At 40.3% G+C, this 18,042-nt stretch overlaps 1 protein-coding gene across 2 annotated transcripts; it reads left to right on the plus strand.

The window, feature by feature from the left end:
- The first annotated feature begins 2,498 nt into the window (after positions 1-2,498).
- LOC101174308 (protein FAM171B) lies at positions 2,499-17,759 on the plus strand. 2 transcript variants are annotated; one of them, XM_004081808.3, is made up of 8 exons: positions 2,499-2,799; positions 10,001-10,234; positions 10,701-10,793; positions 10,872-11,030; positions 12,132-12,302; positions 12,546-12,662; positions 12,955-13,078; positions 16,446-17,759. In XM_004081808.3, exons 1-8 carry the CDS (start codon positions 2,628-2,630, stop codon positions 17,308-17,310), a joined length of 1,935 nt encoding a protein of 644 aa, XP_004081856.1. In that variant the 5' UTR covers positions 2,499-2,627; the 3' UTR covers positions 17,311-17,759. The 2 variants fall into 2 exon arrangements, with proteins under 2 accessions (XP_004081856.1, XP_011487864.1); XM_011489562.2 differs by lacking the exon at positions 10,001-10,234.
- The last annotated feature ends 283 nt before the right edge of the window (positions 17,760-18,042 follow it).

Genomic DNA, 18,042 nt, shown 5'->3' on the forward strand with positions numbered 1-18,042 from the left:
CTGATTAACATCAGATATTGACATAATTACAACCTCAATTGGTTTGTTTTACCTGCTCTTAAAAACGCAGCAATTAAAGGTGAGAGGGGTAGCAAAAGCTCACTACACGTGCAGCAGCGCAGTGCGCGAATGGAATAGAGCACCAGGTGCAACAACAAGACTAGAACAGACAATATCAACACAAAAGTGTACAGAAATGAGTGACACTGGAAAAAGAAGCAAAATCCGTAACCACTTCACTTTCACTAATAAAGCGAAAAGAGAATTTAGAGTCTGCAAGAAAACAATTCCACCTAGAACTGGCCCCACAACCAACCTGCACCTGAGAACTGAGGCTTTGAGGCGGCTTTTAAAGGTGGAAGTGCCGCTTCGGGCTACCATAAGAAACCGTGTAAACAATCATGTGAATTTGTATTTCCAGTCGTGTCCAGACAAAATAAAGGCTGATTTATTCCCACATTTACATCGAAGAGGCACATTGCAACATTGCCCGTGTTACGGGTCCCGGGTGCGGCGACCACAATAACAAAAAGAATTGTGTCTGTAAAAATATAAAACGAGTCTCAGAGCAGAAAAAACACGAGAACTCTTTCATTCTCCAAATCACTTCTATTTAAATGTTTCAACACATTTACAATTTCAATTCCGTGCATGTAATTGTCCAATGTACAATCTGACCTCTAAATTAAGTCTAAATTAAATATCTGACGAATACCTCACATCAGTAATTACTCTCTGTTTTCAAATACATTACATTTCCATTTCAAAACTAAACAAAAGAGTCACATAAGTTTAATTTACTTTAACTTCTGTAGTCAGCAGAAACAAAGGAAATACTTCTTTGTTTTGTTACTTAGCATATTATTGTTTTAGCTTATAAATGCTGGACATTGCACTTTTGAAATATAACCTTATAATAATAAACGAACAATAAATCATCCCTTTTACAACTGTTACAAAAATCATTAATGTTTCTGTTGCTTTTAAACATGTTTAAAGTCACGTCAGGAATCTTATAAAACTGTTATAACACACACAGTCATGGGTCCAACTAGTTTGCATAGTTGCTATGGCAATACCAGAGTGTCAAAGGTTCCGCCTACCAGACTCATAATATAGTCCTTTAAAAGTAAATAAATGCATTCAAAAATAATTATTTTAATTACCAAAAAATAATGGCTTTTAATTTTGAAATAAATACCAAATGTGGATGCACATATTTGGGTGCACCACACCCGCACGGAATTGAAGTTCATCCACGGCTAAATGTTGTAAGCACGTATTAGCCTAATGCTAACCCTTCTGTTTGTTCCGCCAATAATAAAGCACTGGCTGCACGGATTAAAAAAAACGATAAGGCCCTTAATAGTAATCACAACAATAATAAAAGCACATTTAAAAGATCTTCTGCTGCTGTTTCCTGTTGATTTTGCTATTCGAGGACAGCTGCAGCTTCCCTCCACAGCAATAGCACAGATTTCGCCATGCTAAACTTTTCGTTGCATGTAGGGCCAGCAACGCAGAAGAAGAGTGAGCACTGATGTCATCGCCCTGCCTCCCCCTTGGAAATTCATTTATTTTAATTGTCAAACAGGATATTTCTAATTGAATTTTGCTACACATTTACTAGAGAACTTTTAAAAAATGAAATGTCAAATACCATTTTCTTGATCATTTTAATTAAGTGACAGAGTGAGCGGTGTTGAAGAATAAAAAGAAAAAGCGGTTTGGGAGATTGATTTTTCATTTTAAATTTGAGTCAACGAATGCAGATTCATTTTGAAAATGAAAAAGGATTTCTGGTATTTACTTTTATTTTTAATTATACAACAGAAATTATTTTTAATTATGCAACAGAAATGCTTCCATAGATCCTAAGAGCGCAGGTTTTTAGAGGAATACTCAGAAATGCGTAAACATCAAAATACCAATTAGGGGGTTTGTTTTTGTGGGGAATGAACATAACAATACTCTTAAAAGCTCAAAAAATTAATTTAGCAAGGAATAGACCCTTTAATTGAAACAATTTGGAAAGTTTTGGGCAATTTTTTAATATTGTTATTAAAATGGCTAAATTGACCCTCCATACATGTAGACTGCTGTAAAGAAATGTGTTATTTTAAAACGGCACCAGAAGTCCGAATGTCCCGGTGATGATCAGAAGAGAAGAGCTATAGGCGCAACTGGCAGCCAGGACTCTGTCAGTTTGCCCCAGGGCAGCTGTGGCTACAACAGTAGCTCCCATCACCAAGTATGAATGAGGAGTGAAGGAATAATGGACACAATAAAAGCGCTTTGAGCGTCTGGAAAAGCGCAGATAAATCCAATCCATTATTATTATTATTATTATAAGTGCTTCACCGCTTGTTTTTGTCCCAAGACAGAAAAAGAAAGACAAAACAGTGAGAAGGACAGGACAGATAAATAGATGCAGGAATGGCTGTGTGGGCCTCTTGATGGGGGGGGCTAGAGGGGCGGAGCTTTTTGACAAATGTGATTTTAGACGCTGACTGACAACAAAAGTAGTTCGTTTGCCTCAGAATGAGCTCCAGTTTTGTTTATCTTATGTAAAAGTTTACAATATAGAGGTGGACTGACCGGACCGGACCGAATTCGAGCGTGCAGGGATGTATCTGCTCTGGACGTGCTTGGTTCTTGTTGTGGGTCAGTGCGGGAGCGGGCACGCGGCCGGTCGGCTTGCCGCGAGCGCTGACCCCTCTTCTCATGATGATGATGGCGATAACTTTTCGCGCAGGGGTCACGTGGGCTGGGAGCCCCTCCAACGCCGGGACAAAGCAGGTGCGCACAAAGTTTCACCAAAATAGTCCCTCGACTGTTTATTGGGTTGATAAAAATGAAGACAATAATTGGAGAAGGGGACACAACAGTGTTTGTTATTGTTGTCATCCAGCATTTTCTGGTTGAGTGGTCTGATCAGATTATAGTCTCAGACGTCTTAGTTTAGTCGGCCCATACACCATCTGCATGAGGATTTTCTCTGCTGATATCTATGTTCATAAGTAATACAGTTAGTGATGTCAGAACTGGCTAAGTGATGGCCTCCCCATCTGCTTGTTATGGAGCACCAACACCAAGAGAGTCATTTATGGCTTTATCTTTATTAGTAAACTAACAGTGGCTTAGGGTGCAAATTAAAACGCTTTTGGGAACTGTCTATGAAGTGTGGTAATAACATTCTAAAATCAGCCAGTTTACATGTGTGAATGTATTAAAGCAGCTTCTGTGTGTCCTAGTTGGTCTTAAAGTTTTTTTTTCATTTTTCCATCAAAACTTTGCTTCTACCTTTTTTCTCTCTCTTAGATTTTTTTTCTTTCAAAAGAGCAGCTCTGAGTAGCAGAAAGAAAGGATTTGTTACCCTGTTCACTTACCAAGCGATTCATGACTAATTCATGCTGATGTAGGAGTACATGACCATCCGTCATCGCATGAGCCTGCTGTCTGTTTTGTGGACTTCAAGGATTGGAAATGTTCTCCCTGGTCCGCCTCCCTCTCCTCCTCCTCTTTCCAACCCTGCTGGCTTGTTGAGTGCTGCCAAATGCCTCCCTGTCCCTTCATTTTCTGCAGGAAAGGACTGTCCACTGTAGAGAAAACATGCCACAAGCGATACTAGTGATCAGTATTGCCATGAAGATATAAATTGCGATACATGAACAAATGGCAAAACAAAAAACAAGTAACACATAATTTCCATTTTACTGCAACAATTGTATTTAAATAAGTCAACATCACCCTCGTCTATCGTCTAACTGCGATTTATTGTGCAGGCAGAGTCCACTCTACTTTTATTCAATTTAAACCAGAATTATAGCTTAATAAACACACGGTTATTTTAACACATGTTAAAATAAAGTTTTGTGTGATTACAAAGTAATGTAATGGAATCACGTTTGCTTCATCAAAATGAAAATATCTTAAGGAATAATACGACACTCAGAGATTAAAAACCGTCTTACTGATGATACAACTCAGGATCTGTGAAAGCATAAACATGCAAGAATTTATTATAATTTAGTAAAAAAAAAAAAAACACATTAGCAGCTAAACAGAGATAAACCCATCAAATATAACTGTTGGATAAAATTATTGAGGTTTTCAGATTTAGTTGATTATAATCTGTTAGAACCACTTTAACCAAAACACTCCAAGAAGAGGTGACAAAATGTTTTGTGTGCCTATTTACAGGGTCCAGAAAGCTATAAAAGGAATACTTCAAGCTTGAATAATGGGAAACGCATTTAAAAGTGCCAATTTATTAAGTGAGCTGATATGTGGAACGCTGTGATCCCAAAAATTGGTGGCAAAAATCCCTATGTATATAAAAAAAAGAAAAAGGAAAAACCCATTGAATTACATTTATTAAAAAGATCTGACTTATCACAAAATATTAATCTTTTAAATTGTCTTTTGGTGTTTAACTTAATAGTTGCAAATGTTTTTTCTTTAGATTTTTTATATAAAAAAGTAACAATTACAGTTTTACTTTGGTATAATTTGAATAAGAGAAATAAAAACTTTTGAAAAAGTATTTTGGCCTTTTTATTCAGTTTGTTGTTGTTTTTATTTTGTATCTTTCCAATGTTTTGTACTATTTCAGAATAAAATGAGGAAACAAAACTAAAACATAAATGAAACCCATTAAAACATGTTTAATGTGCTTTTGCCTAATTAGCAAACCAAAGGTTTAGATTTAAAGAGTGATGTGAGGATTCTGTCTCGCTACATCCAAAGCATCCTTTTGAGTCCCCATGTAGCTCAAAATCCCTGACTTCTGCCTTAGGAATGGAATGAAAGGTGTTTTCCTCCATCAGCCAAATGCATGGCCTAATTCCAGAACACATGCAGTGTGACGGAGGTCGTTGCACAAATAAATCCGTGCTGGACCATCTGCCGACTTACAAAGTGGTCCCACAAAACCGACCAGTGTTTTCATGTTCTCAATAGGTGTAAACATTCATCAAGGTGTAATTCATTGTGTTAAAGACCCACTCCAATGTAAACACCAGGTGTTTTTGGTGTTTTTAACATGTTCTTGAGAGATTTTTCTTATGATGGAGGACATATGTAAATATAATTAGGCTTAAAATTGTATTTCTGAGTATTTCTTTATTCAAGTTGTTGTGTTTCAGGTGCAGAGGAAAGAAATCCTGTTTTTAAAAGAGCTTACTGGTAACATAATAAATACACTGGGGGGGCCACAAGCTCCCTGCTCCACTGCATTCCGATGCATCCACTTGTAGACGACTTGATCCATGAACGTCGTCGTTTTCCTTCTTCAAGCTGGCATCTGACTCAAAACTGTAGGGCTGGATAGATCCCATATTGCTCACTGCTCATTTTTGTTGCACCGGTTGGGGGTGTGAGGTGGCTGTAAGCTAGAGGGAGATAGTATGAACAATTGACTGTTTTTTGAGAACTGGACTGAGCAACCCTTCCCTCCTGGCGTTCCAAACAGGAAGTACTTGCTGGCTCCAAGGAGCCAAAATCCCACAGACTTCTAGAGAGAAATAATATTAAAAGGTCATGCAAAGACAAAAAGTAAATATTAACATTTAAATGTAAACGTCTGTGCACATCCACGTAAAGAAATGCGTTTCTCCTCCACGTCACGCGCACAATGCGGATCACTACTGGGGAAAATTAATAATGAAAATATTGCCACTCTGCAGAAACTATGTCCCAGAATACAACACAGAGTTTTAGATTTTAGCTAAAAACAGCATAATCATAATTTAAAGACCACTAGGAACGCATTTACAGTTGTTTAATAGATTACAGTAATAATTTAAATTGATTGGAGTGGGTCTGTTTTTTTCTGTTTCGGTGTGATTTTACATGCAGATCTTAGCTTTGATCAACACGTGAAGGAACTAAAACTGCATTTTATCATTCAAGGAATATCGCCTGAGTGAGACCCTTTCTCTCTAAAGGCAATACTGAAATCTTAATTCATGCGTTTATCACATCAACAATAGATTACTGTAACGCGCTCCTTTTAACCAGAACCAGGAAGAGAGAGCACATTACACCAATCTTAAAATCTCTGCACTGGCTCCCTGTCAGCTTTGGGATTATTTTAAAGATTCTTTTAATAGTTTATAAGAGTGTTCATGGTCTTGGTCCTTTTTTTATATCAAACTTGCTTTTAGTTTATGAACCTCCCAGAGCCCTTAGGTCCTCAGGCATGAGCCTGCTGAAAGTCCCTAGGGTCAGGACAAAAATTTACGGTTGAAGCCTCGTTTAGATATTTTCAGACCTCGCCTGTGGAACAACCTGCCTGCGGATGTGAGGGCCTCATTCACTGCCGAGGTTTTTAAAAAGATATTAAAGACACGTCTATTTAATTCAGCTTTTAAATAGATATTTGGGAAACCGGATATAATTTTTTTATTTATGAACTTATTCTAATTTATAATTTTATATTCTAGCCGTTCTAACTCTGTTTTCCGCTTTTTATGCATTAACTTGTTTTTATTGATAATTTAGCAGTTTTATATTTTAATTTTCTATTTATTACTTCCACCTTTCAGACTGTATATGAGTGTCTTCTCACCCTTGGCTGGGGTATTTGTGTTTGGGCTCCCAGAGTTTTGGCCATGCTTGTCCTCTGGGGTCTCTTGTTCCGGGTTCTCCGAGCTGCCTGGCCTGATGTGCGCACGTTGGACCTTTGGACCCTGGGGTTGAGGCACTGTGGGGGGGGGGGGGGGGGGGGGGGGGGTGCTGGGGATAAGCGGATGTTGTGCTCGTGTTGCTGGGATGCTAACACTCCAGCACTCCAGGAGGAAAGGGCAGACAGCACCATCAGGGTTCTTTTTAATTTACTTTCTTATCTTTATTTCTTTTGTGTTTGTTTCTGTATATATTATTATGAGGGACTTATTTTATTTTTTTATTGCATGTGTAGAGATTGGTATTTTTGTGTTCTTATTTGTTTTAATATTCAGCACCTTGAGCTGTTATTTTCGTTTGTTTTTTTTTTGTTTTTTTACATTAAAGGTGCTATAGAAATTTACTTTATTTGAATTTAAAAATTATAAACATGCAAAGAAGCTTGTTTTAGCTCTCCAAATGGAAGTTTTATTCCATTCTTGTGTTCATTTATCTTGACGTGTTATCTTTGGTTGTTATGGGAGGCTGTTGGGACTTAAAAAAATGATGTGGTCAAATCTGTGCAAAATTGGTAAACACTTCAACCAAGAAGCAGAAAGATCATTCATTCCCCTAAACATCAGCTCCATTACGGGCCTAATGATAGTAGCATTCACCCAACAACATAGGCACTGTGTGATCCATCTCCTATCAGAACCTCAGGCAGCCCGTTTCAAACCCTTCATAGATGTCTTTGTGGTGTGCATGGGTCAATTTTCAGAGTAGTGGAATTGTAGTAATCTGCCACAGTCCTTTCAGATTTTACTGACCCCCCCCCCCCCCCCCCCCCTCCCTGTACTGTTTTGTTTGGCCTTAAAAGTTGGACTAAAAGAGCATCCTATAACAACCACCATTGTGTCCATCAGCATTGACTTTAAAAGGCTCAAACCTTTGTTTTCAAATATTGGATGACAAAGGAGTTTGGCTCCCCGGAAGTTAAACGCATTAGTTCACCTCTGTTCAGAGAGGATTGTGAATAGAAAGGGTGGGGGTTATGGATCGACCTGATGTGAGTTTCTGGATTTGGCCCTCTCTTTAAGCTGGTGGCTTAAATCTGGAGTTTTCAGCAAACCTCTGGCAGATCTTTTTTAGCAGTGGGATTATGAGCTCGGGGAGCGGCGGCAGTTCAGCCACCGCCGCTGTTCCTTTGTTGCCATTACACAAAGATGCTCACGGCATTAGGATGGGGGAGATTGCTACCACGGTCGTGCTTCAGCAATTCGTTGCAGATAATAAGTGCAGAAAAGACTCTATATGGGCCCCCTTGCAAAAAATAACTATTGAGTTTATTATGAGCTCATCGCCGAGATCCATTTCTGCAAACGTATGTTCCAGTTCCTGCTGCATAGACGCAATACAGAGAATATTTATAGCAGGGCAGCACATCTGTGGGAAGGAAAAAACAGCCTTGCACTTTTTTAAGTTTTCTCTTGTGTTTTTTGTTAAGGAACAGTTTATTCTTAGCATTGTACTACTGAGTTTCATTTAAAGTATAGTCAGTTGCACCTGTACAGGGTTTGACCTGTACAGGGTTTGACCTTTACAGGAGCTGCAGGTTTATGGGTTGCCCAGAACTGTGCAGGGTCAGAGAGGACTGGCTGGTTAGAGGTGCATTTTAAGGGGAGCGCACATGTGTTTTGGAGTACTCATGAGGCTTTTTCTGCCACCTCAAGGGACATAATGGAAATGAAATATATGACTGACGCGCATGTGGTAAGTGTACCATGATGAAGTATGCTAAAGGCTAATTTAAGCTACACACTCTTATGACGTATGGAGGATGATGTGCTACGGTGTCCTAATGCCGCACTCTAGTCATTAGTAAGGTGAGCACCCCGACTCCCTAAAACATGGGATGTTCAGGCAATACATGAGAGCTAGTGGGACGTTTGCAGAATGTCCCCACTAACTGCTGTGATAACTGCACTATTGGGTCCCTTTTGCAGTGTGCAGGTTTTGTTGGGAGTTGAAAGAAGGAAAATTCTGTACGATGCACCTGCATCCTACCTACTTATTTACGAAGTAATCTTCCACTTTCGGCTTCTCCCATCAGGGGTCGCCACAGCGAACGAGTCGCATGGTAAATTTGGCAATGTTTTACGCCGGATGCCCTTCCTGACGCAACCTTCTCAAACCGGGCTTGGAACCGGCAGAGGTAGTTACGAAGTAATATACAATCTTAAAGTTTTGCCCTGTTCAGGTTTACCATTTTTTGCCAGCAGACAGCCAATATAAAGAAAGTTCTGACAAAGGGCCTGTAAGTGCTGTATAAGCCTAGCCATAAGGGCAATTGTGACTAATGTTTCACCAACAACCAGTGTGATATAAGGGCATTGTATGACAACATCACCAGTGCGTCATGTTAGGGTGTATTCAGACTGGACACATTTGGTTTGCTTAAAGAGGACCAGAGTTTGTTTTCCCCGTTAATTCGGAACAAATTTTCAGCCTGAATACACCCAAGTGGACCCTGACCCACACAGACCTGTCTTTGGAGGTGGTCTCAAATTTGTTTCCAATATGACTGAGTTTCAGTTTGCTCCAAGATTCCTGTCTAAATAAAATCCATCCTCATAGGGGAAAAACTGAATTAAAACAGCCACCGACTTAAACAGAGTAGGAATGTAGCCACAGATGAGCTGAGGACAAATGTAAAGCAATGATTTTTGACATGTACATGTGGCATTTTTCTTATGAAAGAGAATGAATGTAATAAAATAATCATTTCATTTTTGCATTTCTAAGTATTTCTTTTAAATTGCTGTCAATTGAGCGGTCCCATAGACGCTTCTTTTGAATTAATGAGCAGGAGCGCATGCACAATACACATTCTTTCTGATCTGCCCCGCCCAGCTTGCATAAGCTCAGGTGAAGGGTAGATTGCATGTTACTGCACTCCCCACAGGCATTTTAAGTGCGTCCAAGGTCTTTCTTTACTCATGCAAGACACAGCTTGCAGAAAGGAGGGGGGGGGGGGTCAAGGACGGGGCTACCCAGCTAGATTGTGGAATTTTTGGTTAAAAACTTAAAAATCGTAATTAAAACACCACTTTTCATTAAAAATATTCACTGATTCCAGATCTGTAAAAATCACTCGAGATAACGATAACTTTAACGATGAACTGTGTTTAGCTGTTTTGGTGCTGATGTAGAATTGTATTGTGCAGACTTTTATTTACATACATGTCTTTTTTTGTCATTTAGCACCTAGAAACTGCTGTTTCAGTTGCAGCAGATCCTGAAAATATAAACATTTTTGAAGTGCCATTTCGACCAGACTTGTATAAGTATAAGTTTGAAGTACTTGTAGAATTAAAATGTTTAATTTATTTAGGCTCCACCTTCAACCTGAGGGTTCAAGTAAATGACCTGCTGTGCCAGCGGCACCTGAGTAAGGCAGTTGTGGAGGTCTTCGTCAACTACACCCGGAACAGCACTGCTCTGAGCGGAGAAGACGGCAGAACTTTGCTTCATGTACCTTTCCACTTGGGGCTGCCAAGCACAGTTTTGGTCAGCAAAACCGGCTACATTCCTGCACTTCTGTCATATAAAACCAGCAGTGTTCCATGTAAGCCTATGTCCTTCATTTTTATCCAACACTTCATATAGAAATAGTAGGGGAAAAAGGGTAGAATTTCTCCTGTTATTTATCACTAGAAATTCAAATTAAGGCTATTTAGAATTTAGAGGTATCTAGTTGTCAAAGCAAAGCCTGAACTTGCTTTGTGCTTTTGACATTTATCTCCTAATTAGATTGCCTCACCTGTAGAAAAAAAAGACGCAGAGGATTGGTGTTTTTGTTCCTTTTCCCTCCTGTAGAAGTGCAGTGACAGCACTGGTGTGAATCTGCAGGCCTTAGTGGGTATTGCAGAGGTTGTGAAATCTCTTCTGTCTGAGCAATTCCAAAACCAGAGCTGGGGAAATGCAAGCCCACACTGCCATCTAAGGGCAATAAAACAAACAAAAGAAAGACAGTCAATCTGAAATATTGTTTCTAACGTTGTACCTTTATCCTCTCTACTTTACTCCTGAAGTGTTTTCATCAGTAACTGTGTCATTGCTCGAGCTGAACCAGGGGAACATGTGGCTTTTTGAAGACTATGTAGTGATCACTGGCAAAGCAGCTGGTACAGTAAAATCATGTTATACGAGTTTTTGTGTCACTTTTCCTCGTTTACAAGACAGTCCCTTGGTTCCATTTTCAGGCTCCTCATCCCTCCCCAATATCCGGTTTCCCAAGAGTCTCCTGAATGTGGCGGGTGTCATGAATTTCACCTCGGTGAAAGCGTACCTGACCATCCCTCAGCTAAAGTCGGAGCTGGAGAGCTTTACAAGCACTGTGGGCGTCATGAACAGCAAAAACAGTAAATTTCTTTAGTTCTCATATATTCCTGTTACATGATGTCCATTTAGTAAAGTTCTAAAGCAGGACCACACCTCCACCTCTCATCACCTGACAACCGTCATCTTCCTTCTCTCCACCTTCATACCATCTTCAGCCCGTTTATACTTCATGGCGATCGTCCATCGCATCAGTCATATTGCGTTCCTGACGTAATCGTGCGGTCTAGTTCATGTTAGTGGGGATTTTACTTTTCCAACATTATTTCCAAAATTTCATTGGTGTGGTGTTTTTTGTATAGTGATATCTAGGGATCTTTGAGATTTTGATTTTATATTCATAAAACAAGTTTGTGGTTAACTAATGGTGCAGACAAGACAAAGTAGGTGCTATGTCAGATTTTTTTGTATTCTAAAAGCCTCAACATACCAAATAACTACCGGTATACTTTTTGAGAAAATAAAATGGACATACTTTGCCATCTGTCATCAACTTGTTTCACATTTTGAAGTGATTGGGGCAATTCCCTTCCAATGACCTTGCAACCAATGCGACCCGAGCGATTCAAACCCACTATGACATATAAACCAGGCCTTAGCTTAAAGTCATCCTACATGTCTTTCTTCTCTTATGCTCCCCTTATCTTTTTATACTTCATACTCTCTCGTCATCTATTTATCCATCCTTCCTTTGTATCCACCTGTTCTAATTTTATTCCTACTCACAGACCCCATCCATCCATCCCTTACCCATATTAATCTGTTTAACCATGCCTTTTTCCTACTTGTGCACTATCTTCATTGTTCATTCCATCTGCCCATCTGCTCTCTTCCCTTTCTTTCCTTCACTCCTCCAATCATTAGACACCATCTGGGGTCCAGAGAAGACCTGAGGTGGAACAGTTGCTATCTCTGCCATTTGTTACCCAGACAGACTGATAAAACACCCACACTTCCTTTGTCTGCAGTAAATCTGTATTTCAATTAGAATAAAATTCTGTTTCCTGCTGCAGTAAAAGTTGAATCAGTGTCATCCCCGGTATCAGGGCGGCGAACAATTATATCTGTGGGAAGATTGGGATTGGTTGTTTGCTTCCTTCAACCTTTCCTCCCGTTTTCTCAAGGATATGTCAGCGTGGAGTTGAGGCCCCTAGCGGCTTTCAGCGTAGAACTCTTCTCCGGGGACATAGAGCTGGATATAAACGGGCCCGTGCAGGTCAGCCTCCCAGTTTCTGATGGCTTAGGACAACACATTTCAAAAAGTGTTCCAGCATGGTTTCTAAACATGACTACAGGTGAGCACGACAAAGACGCACTGTCCCATTTTTCTTCTGTTTGTCAAATACCAGTACTCTTATTTTTTTAAGATTTCAAGGGTTGGGAACTTCCTGCTAACTTCTAATTGTCATTTTTTCACAGTTATGGTGGATGACCAATGAAAACAAACATTATCCGACTTAACACAGAATTCTTAACTCTCCGCATTCGTTATTGTTGGACTAGTGCAGTTTATGACTGTTTTTTTTTAATCCCTAAAGGTGCATGGAAGAAAAAAGGACTTGGTCAGGTAGTCCTCATGGAGGGAAAGCGCGTGTGGACGTTCACGGCTCCTCATCTAGGATACTGGATCGCAGCATCTGCCTCATCCTCCAGAGGTACACCTCCTTTTTGAAAAAGCTCAAATGTGAAAAAGATTATAGGTGCTATGCTTTAATCTTCTATAAAACATAGAATGGAAGTTATTTCTTCATAGCAGACTCTCACACGTCTAATAGTTTTTGTAAACTCCATCTTAATCTGGATTACAAAAATAATGGTCCATCAAAATCATGTAAGGAACTGAAACTCAGCGTTGAAAGCTCTTATTTATTTGAAAAAGTTTATGACTCCATATTTTTTTATTCTCTAAACCTGTGCACTCATGTTGTCTTTATACCATCTTTTCAGAGTTTTTCCAACTCTCTGTCTTCATTGATTTTATCTCACACCATACTTTCTTCTTGATGGTTATTCTTGGAGGGATGCTTCTCACCATAGTCTGCCTTTTGCTGGGTCTGTTAAACTTCTGCAGGTAACAAGCATTCGTCTTGTCTAAGTCTCACATATCACTTGAAGTTTTAGAAGAACCATTTTTAGAAAAAAGTTGTGTTAATCCAACATTTTTAAGTAAGAAGTAAAGGCTGTAGACATTACAGGAGCTTAATACTGTAAAAACTGTTCCAAAAATGGAATAATATTAGTAAGACTTTTAATGTGAAGGAACTTTTACAGTTAAAACAAGATGGAACAATAGAAGCTAGAGTGTACATAGGCATTAAACGACCACAGTGGGTAGTATCTGCATAAACAAAATTGTTTAGAAACGGTAAATCATTCATTCATTTGTCCCTTTCGGGGTCAAGGGGCTGCCGGAGCCTATCCTGGCCACTTATGGGCGAAGGCAGGGGACACCTTGGACAGGTCGCCACTCTGTCGCAGGGTCACACATATCACACACCCATGCACACTCACATTCACACCTATGGACATGGAGTGACCAATTGACCTATAAAGCATGTTTTTGGATGGTGGGAGGAAGCCGGAGTCCCCAGAGAAAACCCACGCATGCACGGGGAGAACATGCAAACTCCACACAGAAAGGCCCCCCAGTGATGTTCTGTTTTCAGGTCCCCCAGCCGGGACTTGAACCGGGGGCATTCTTGCTGTGAGCACTAACCACTGCGCAACCATGCAGAAACAGTCAATGAGCCTGATATCAGGAGAGAGAGAGTTCCTAGGGTTTAGGAGTAGAGTAGCTGAAGATTCTAACCCCCACCCCCCCGTGAAGCTGAGGCAGTGATCTGAGTGATCTAGAAGGAACTGGTGGAGACTGGACAGAAACGGGGGAGTGAGGTTCTGGACGGCTTTGAAAGTGAACAGAAGGAGTCTGTAGTCGATTCTGAAGGTGACAGGAACCCAGTAGAACTTAACAGGGTGGGATGTTGTAAAATGGGGGGGTTATCAATTATCAGAGTGGCTGATTTCTGGAGCACTTGAAGATTTTTTAAGGGATTACTGGGGAATGCCACAGGAGGGAATTGCAGCAGTGGTGACAAAGCTGTGGACCAGGATGGAGGTGGTATGGGGCGGTGGAGATAGAAAAATGCATTCCGGGTAATATTTGTGAGGTAGCTCCAAACGTTTGCATCTTTTGATCTATTTTAAAACATTCCCAGTTGTCTTTTAATTTTGATTGTTGTTTTTAGCCAAAATCCAAAAACCTGTGTTGTTTTTAGGACACAGTTTCTGCAGAGCAGCAGTAGTTCACTTAAAAATTCACGTCCAGTCCGTTGACGCAGAGCAGGGAGCTTGTGGCCCCCCAGTGTGTTTTTCTATGTCACAACAACAATCTTTTTCAAACTACATGTTTTTATCTGCTTCTGGTTCACAACAAATTGAGGGGAAAAAATACTCAGAAAATCAATTTTGGACTTAGTTTTCAGAAAAATTCCACAAGAACATGTTAAAAAAACTGATTTTCATTGGAGTGGGTCTTTAAGGATTAAAATGGGAAATAAAGATAGAGAAATAACATGGTCATGATGTGATCAGTTCTTATTATGGTCATATTTAAAACCTGTTTCTCAGCTCGAAGGTCACCGTCCTCTTGGCCTGGATATGACCTCATCAAGTTCAGGTTTTTCCCCACAAAAAAAAAAAAAAATCAAGGGATAGTTGTATCATGACTGTCAAGGTTAAGAGGCAAAGATCCACTATCATCTGTCATTCAAGACTAATTTCTAAATATATTTATTAACTAAATAAAAATTCAACACTGCTCCAGTTGTCCTTGATATTTATTAAATCAATTTGGAACCAGATTGTTTGTATTTCTATATGTTTAAAATTAGAAATGTTTTTACATTAGAATAAATATCTATGTCTATGAAGACTCTCATTCATCCAGGTTGGTTCCATTGTAGTAGGTTTAGGGGCTGTCATCTGGACTTGGTTTTTAAAGTTAGAAGACGTTTCACCTCCTATCCAAGAGGCTTTGTCAATTCTGAAAAAAGCTGGTCGAAGAGGCATTCACCAGATCCCAACATACAGGAAAACAAGACAAGAAGGAACAAGAACCGAAACGGAACAGTATTTCAATTCCCTATATCGCAGGCCTGTCGGAAAAACTAAAAGGATTTTCAAACAACATAACATCCCAGTTCATCTCAAACCAGTCAATACTCTCAGACAAAAACTGGTTCATCCAAAGGACAAAATTCCCAGCTACAAACAGAGTAGTGTTGTGTACTCTATCCACTGCAAAGAGAACTGCAATGAACAGTATATAGGAGAAAAAAAAAAAACTCTACACAAGCGGCTCTACCAACATCGCAGAGCCAACCCAAGTGGACCTGAGTCTGCAGTGCATCTCCACCTGAAGGCCACAAAGGATAAACCTTTTCTTAATAAGAATGGTGGTCTCAGGTTTATTCTTCCATCCATCTACGGCAGTGTTTTGAAACCTAAACAACCCAACAGTGTCATCCCTAACAATCGTTAACAGCAGAAAGAGACGACCAGTTTGGGGAGGGAGTCACTGGCTCCCCAACCCCAACTGAGGACAAAGGACTCTTAACGACCCGAAACCATGTAGGCTAAGTTGACAATACCATCCAGTTTTAGGTCTGACTCCTCCCCCATGAGTGCATATATACCAGCTCTTCGACCAGCTTTTTTCAGAATTGACAAAGCCTCTTGGATAGGAGGTGAAACGTCTTCTAACTTTAAAAACCAAGTACAGATGACAGCCCCTAAACCTACTACAATTAGAATAAATAGGACAGACTGCCACCTACTGGTTATCTGATTACTTGACCCTAACTCAATTACCTTTATTTTAAAACCAGTTTTTTTAAAAAGAAGGAATTCCCCCCTTATGGTATCGAATTGTTTATCCATCCATTTTCTTAACCTACTCTTTCCCTTTCGGGGTCACTGGGTTGCTGGAGTTCGGCTGAGGCGGAGTACACCTTGGAGCAGGTCACCAGTCTGTTGCAGGGCCACACAAGCACTCACACACAGACACACACACTTTAGAGTAACCAATTAACCTTTGAAGCACATTTTTAGACTGGGAGGAAGTGGAAAAGTCCATCTGGCTTCATGTACACAGAAAAGTCCCAGTCAGGATTTGAATCAGGGCTTTCTTGCTGTAAGGAGAGAGTGCTAACCACTGCACCACTGTGCAGCTCCAAATTGTTTTTTTAACACTTTAATGGGATTCTTCTTGATTTTTTTTTCTTTTTTTGCTATGACATCTCCATACACATATAAGCATACATGCACTGAGACAGATTTGTATATATAAGATGATTGATGGATTGTAGGGAACTTTCAAGCCATGCAATGTTTGTGTCATAAGTAGTTTATTGTTGATTAGTGTTTTGTTTGTTTTGCAGAAGGGAGGTCAGTGAGGAGAACGCCCTAAAGCTCACAGTAATGAGGAGAAAGGACCAGAGCACCTCCACATCCTGTGATGAAGCATCTCCAGGACACGTTTACCCTCAGCAGGAGCAGAGCATGCCACAGACAGAAAGACAGGAGGACAAAAACAATGCTGCCTTTATATCTGGGAATGACGACAGTGTGATTCGTAACCCCGCTGCTGTAGCTGTTACAGTGGACTGTGACGACGTGGAGCTCGAAATGGATCTGTGCGATCCGATGGTTTTCTTTTCTGAACAAGTGAAAACTCCAGAGTCTCTTGTGGAAAGTTTATTCTTCTGCAATCAACAGGTCGCCAACCTTCCTGCTACTGCTTTCCTCCATGTGGAGGAGCGAACACAGAGGCGTAAATCAGCCACTCTGCCGCGAGCAGGTGCTTCCCACAGCGCAGCCGCCGAGCCGGACACCAATTCTCTGCCTAAAAGCCCTTCTGTTGTCCAGAACCAGACAGAAGAAGCTGAGGGTCGGCTTGACGATGAGGAAGCAAACCCCAGGAGTCCCTTCCCTGAGTCGGCGTCTGTACCAGGAACGTTGAGTAAAATTGGGCAAAACAGGAACTCGGGAGAAACCGCAGCAGGATTTTCTAAAACCCAGTCACCTCAGCCTCCTCGGGCCTGGTTTGTGTCGCTGGAGGGCAAACCTGCCGCTGAGATCCACCACGCCACAGCAGAGCAGCACAGGAGGCGGAGGCCGGTCGAGAGTCGAGACACCAGCTTAGACTCAGGAGTGGACATGAGCGAACTGAACCCGGGTCCTGTGAGGAGAGCTGGGACCCTGGATCGGAGGGCCACTTTTGTCAAACGCACATCCCAACAGTAAAAATCCACCGTCATACCAGCAAAGCATTATGGGTGAAAAGGCCCTACGTCTGCCTAGGTTTTTCTCCAATGAATAGCATCAATGAAACAGTTTAACAAATATCAGCCTAAGAAATATAACAAATGGAGCAGTTTTGCACAAAGACTAATGTTTAATAACCATTTAATTGTAATTTTTCTACATCAGCATCTGTATTTGTGGCTCTGTTAGCTTAAAGTTTCACTTTGATCATCATTTGATCTAGTCTAAAAGTGTTCCCATTGGTCTTTAAATTCTGATTTTGCTGTTTTTAGACAAAAACTTGTAGTTTTCTAGGACATAGTTTCTACAGAGTGGCAGGAGTCCTTTAGAAATTCACTTCTGAGTTGTGGGTGGTACTGTTGGTGTGGAGCGACCCCGCACCCGTCTATGTCACAAATACAATCTTTTTCAAATTGCTTTTTTTGTCTGCTCCTGATTCACAATGATTTGAATAAAAAATACTTGCAAATTGAATTTTGTGCTTTATTTTCTTTAGTCCTCCATCATCAGGAAAATGCCAAAAAACACAATTTTCATTGGAGAGGGTCTTTAAATGTCATCATTTTAAAAAACACATTTATCTTTTAAAATATAATCTCATTTTTTGTCATCAGCATTTGTCGTACTACTTCAGAAATGCAACATTTCATCAAAAAATAATTTAGGTGACTTTTTTTCTTTTAGCACATTTTACTGTCTTTAACTGTCTTT

This window comes from Oryzias latipes, chromosome 21, assembly GCF_002234675.1.
Source record: "Oryzias latipes chromosome 21, ASM223467v1".
Lineage (NCBI taxonomy): Eukaryota > Metazoa > Chordata > Actinopteri > Beloniformes > Adrianichthyidae > Oryzias > Oryzias latipes.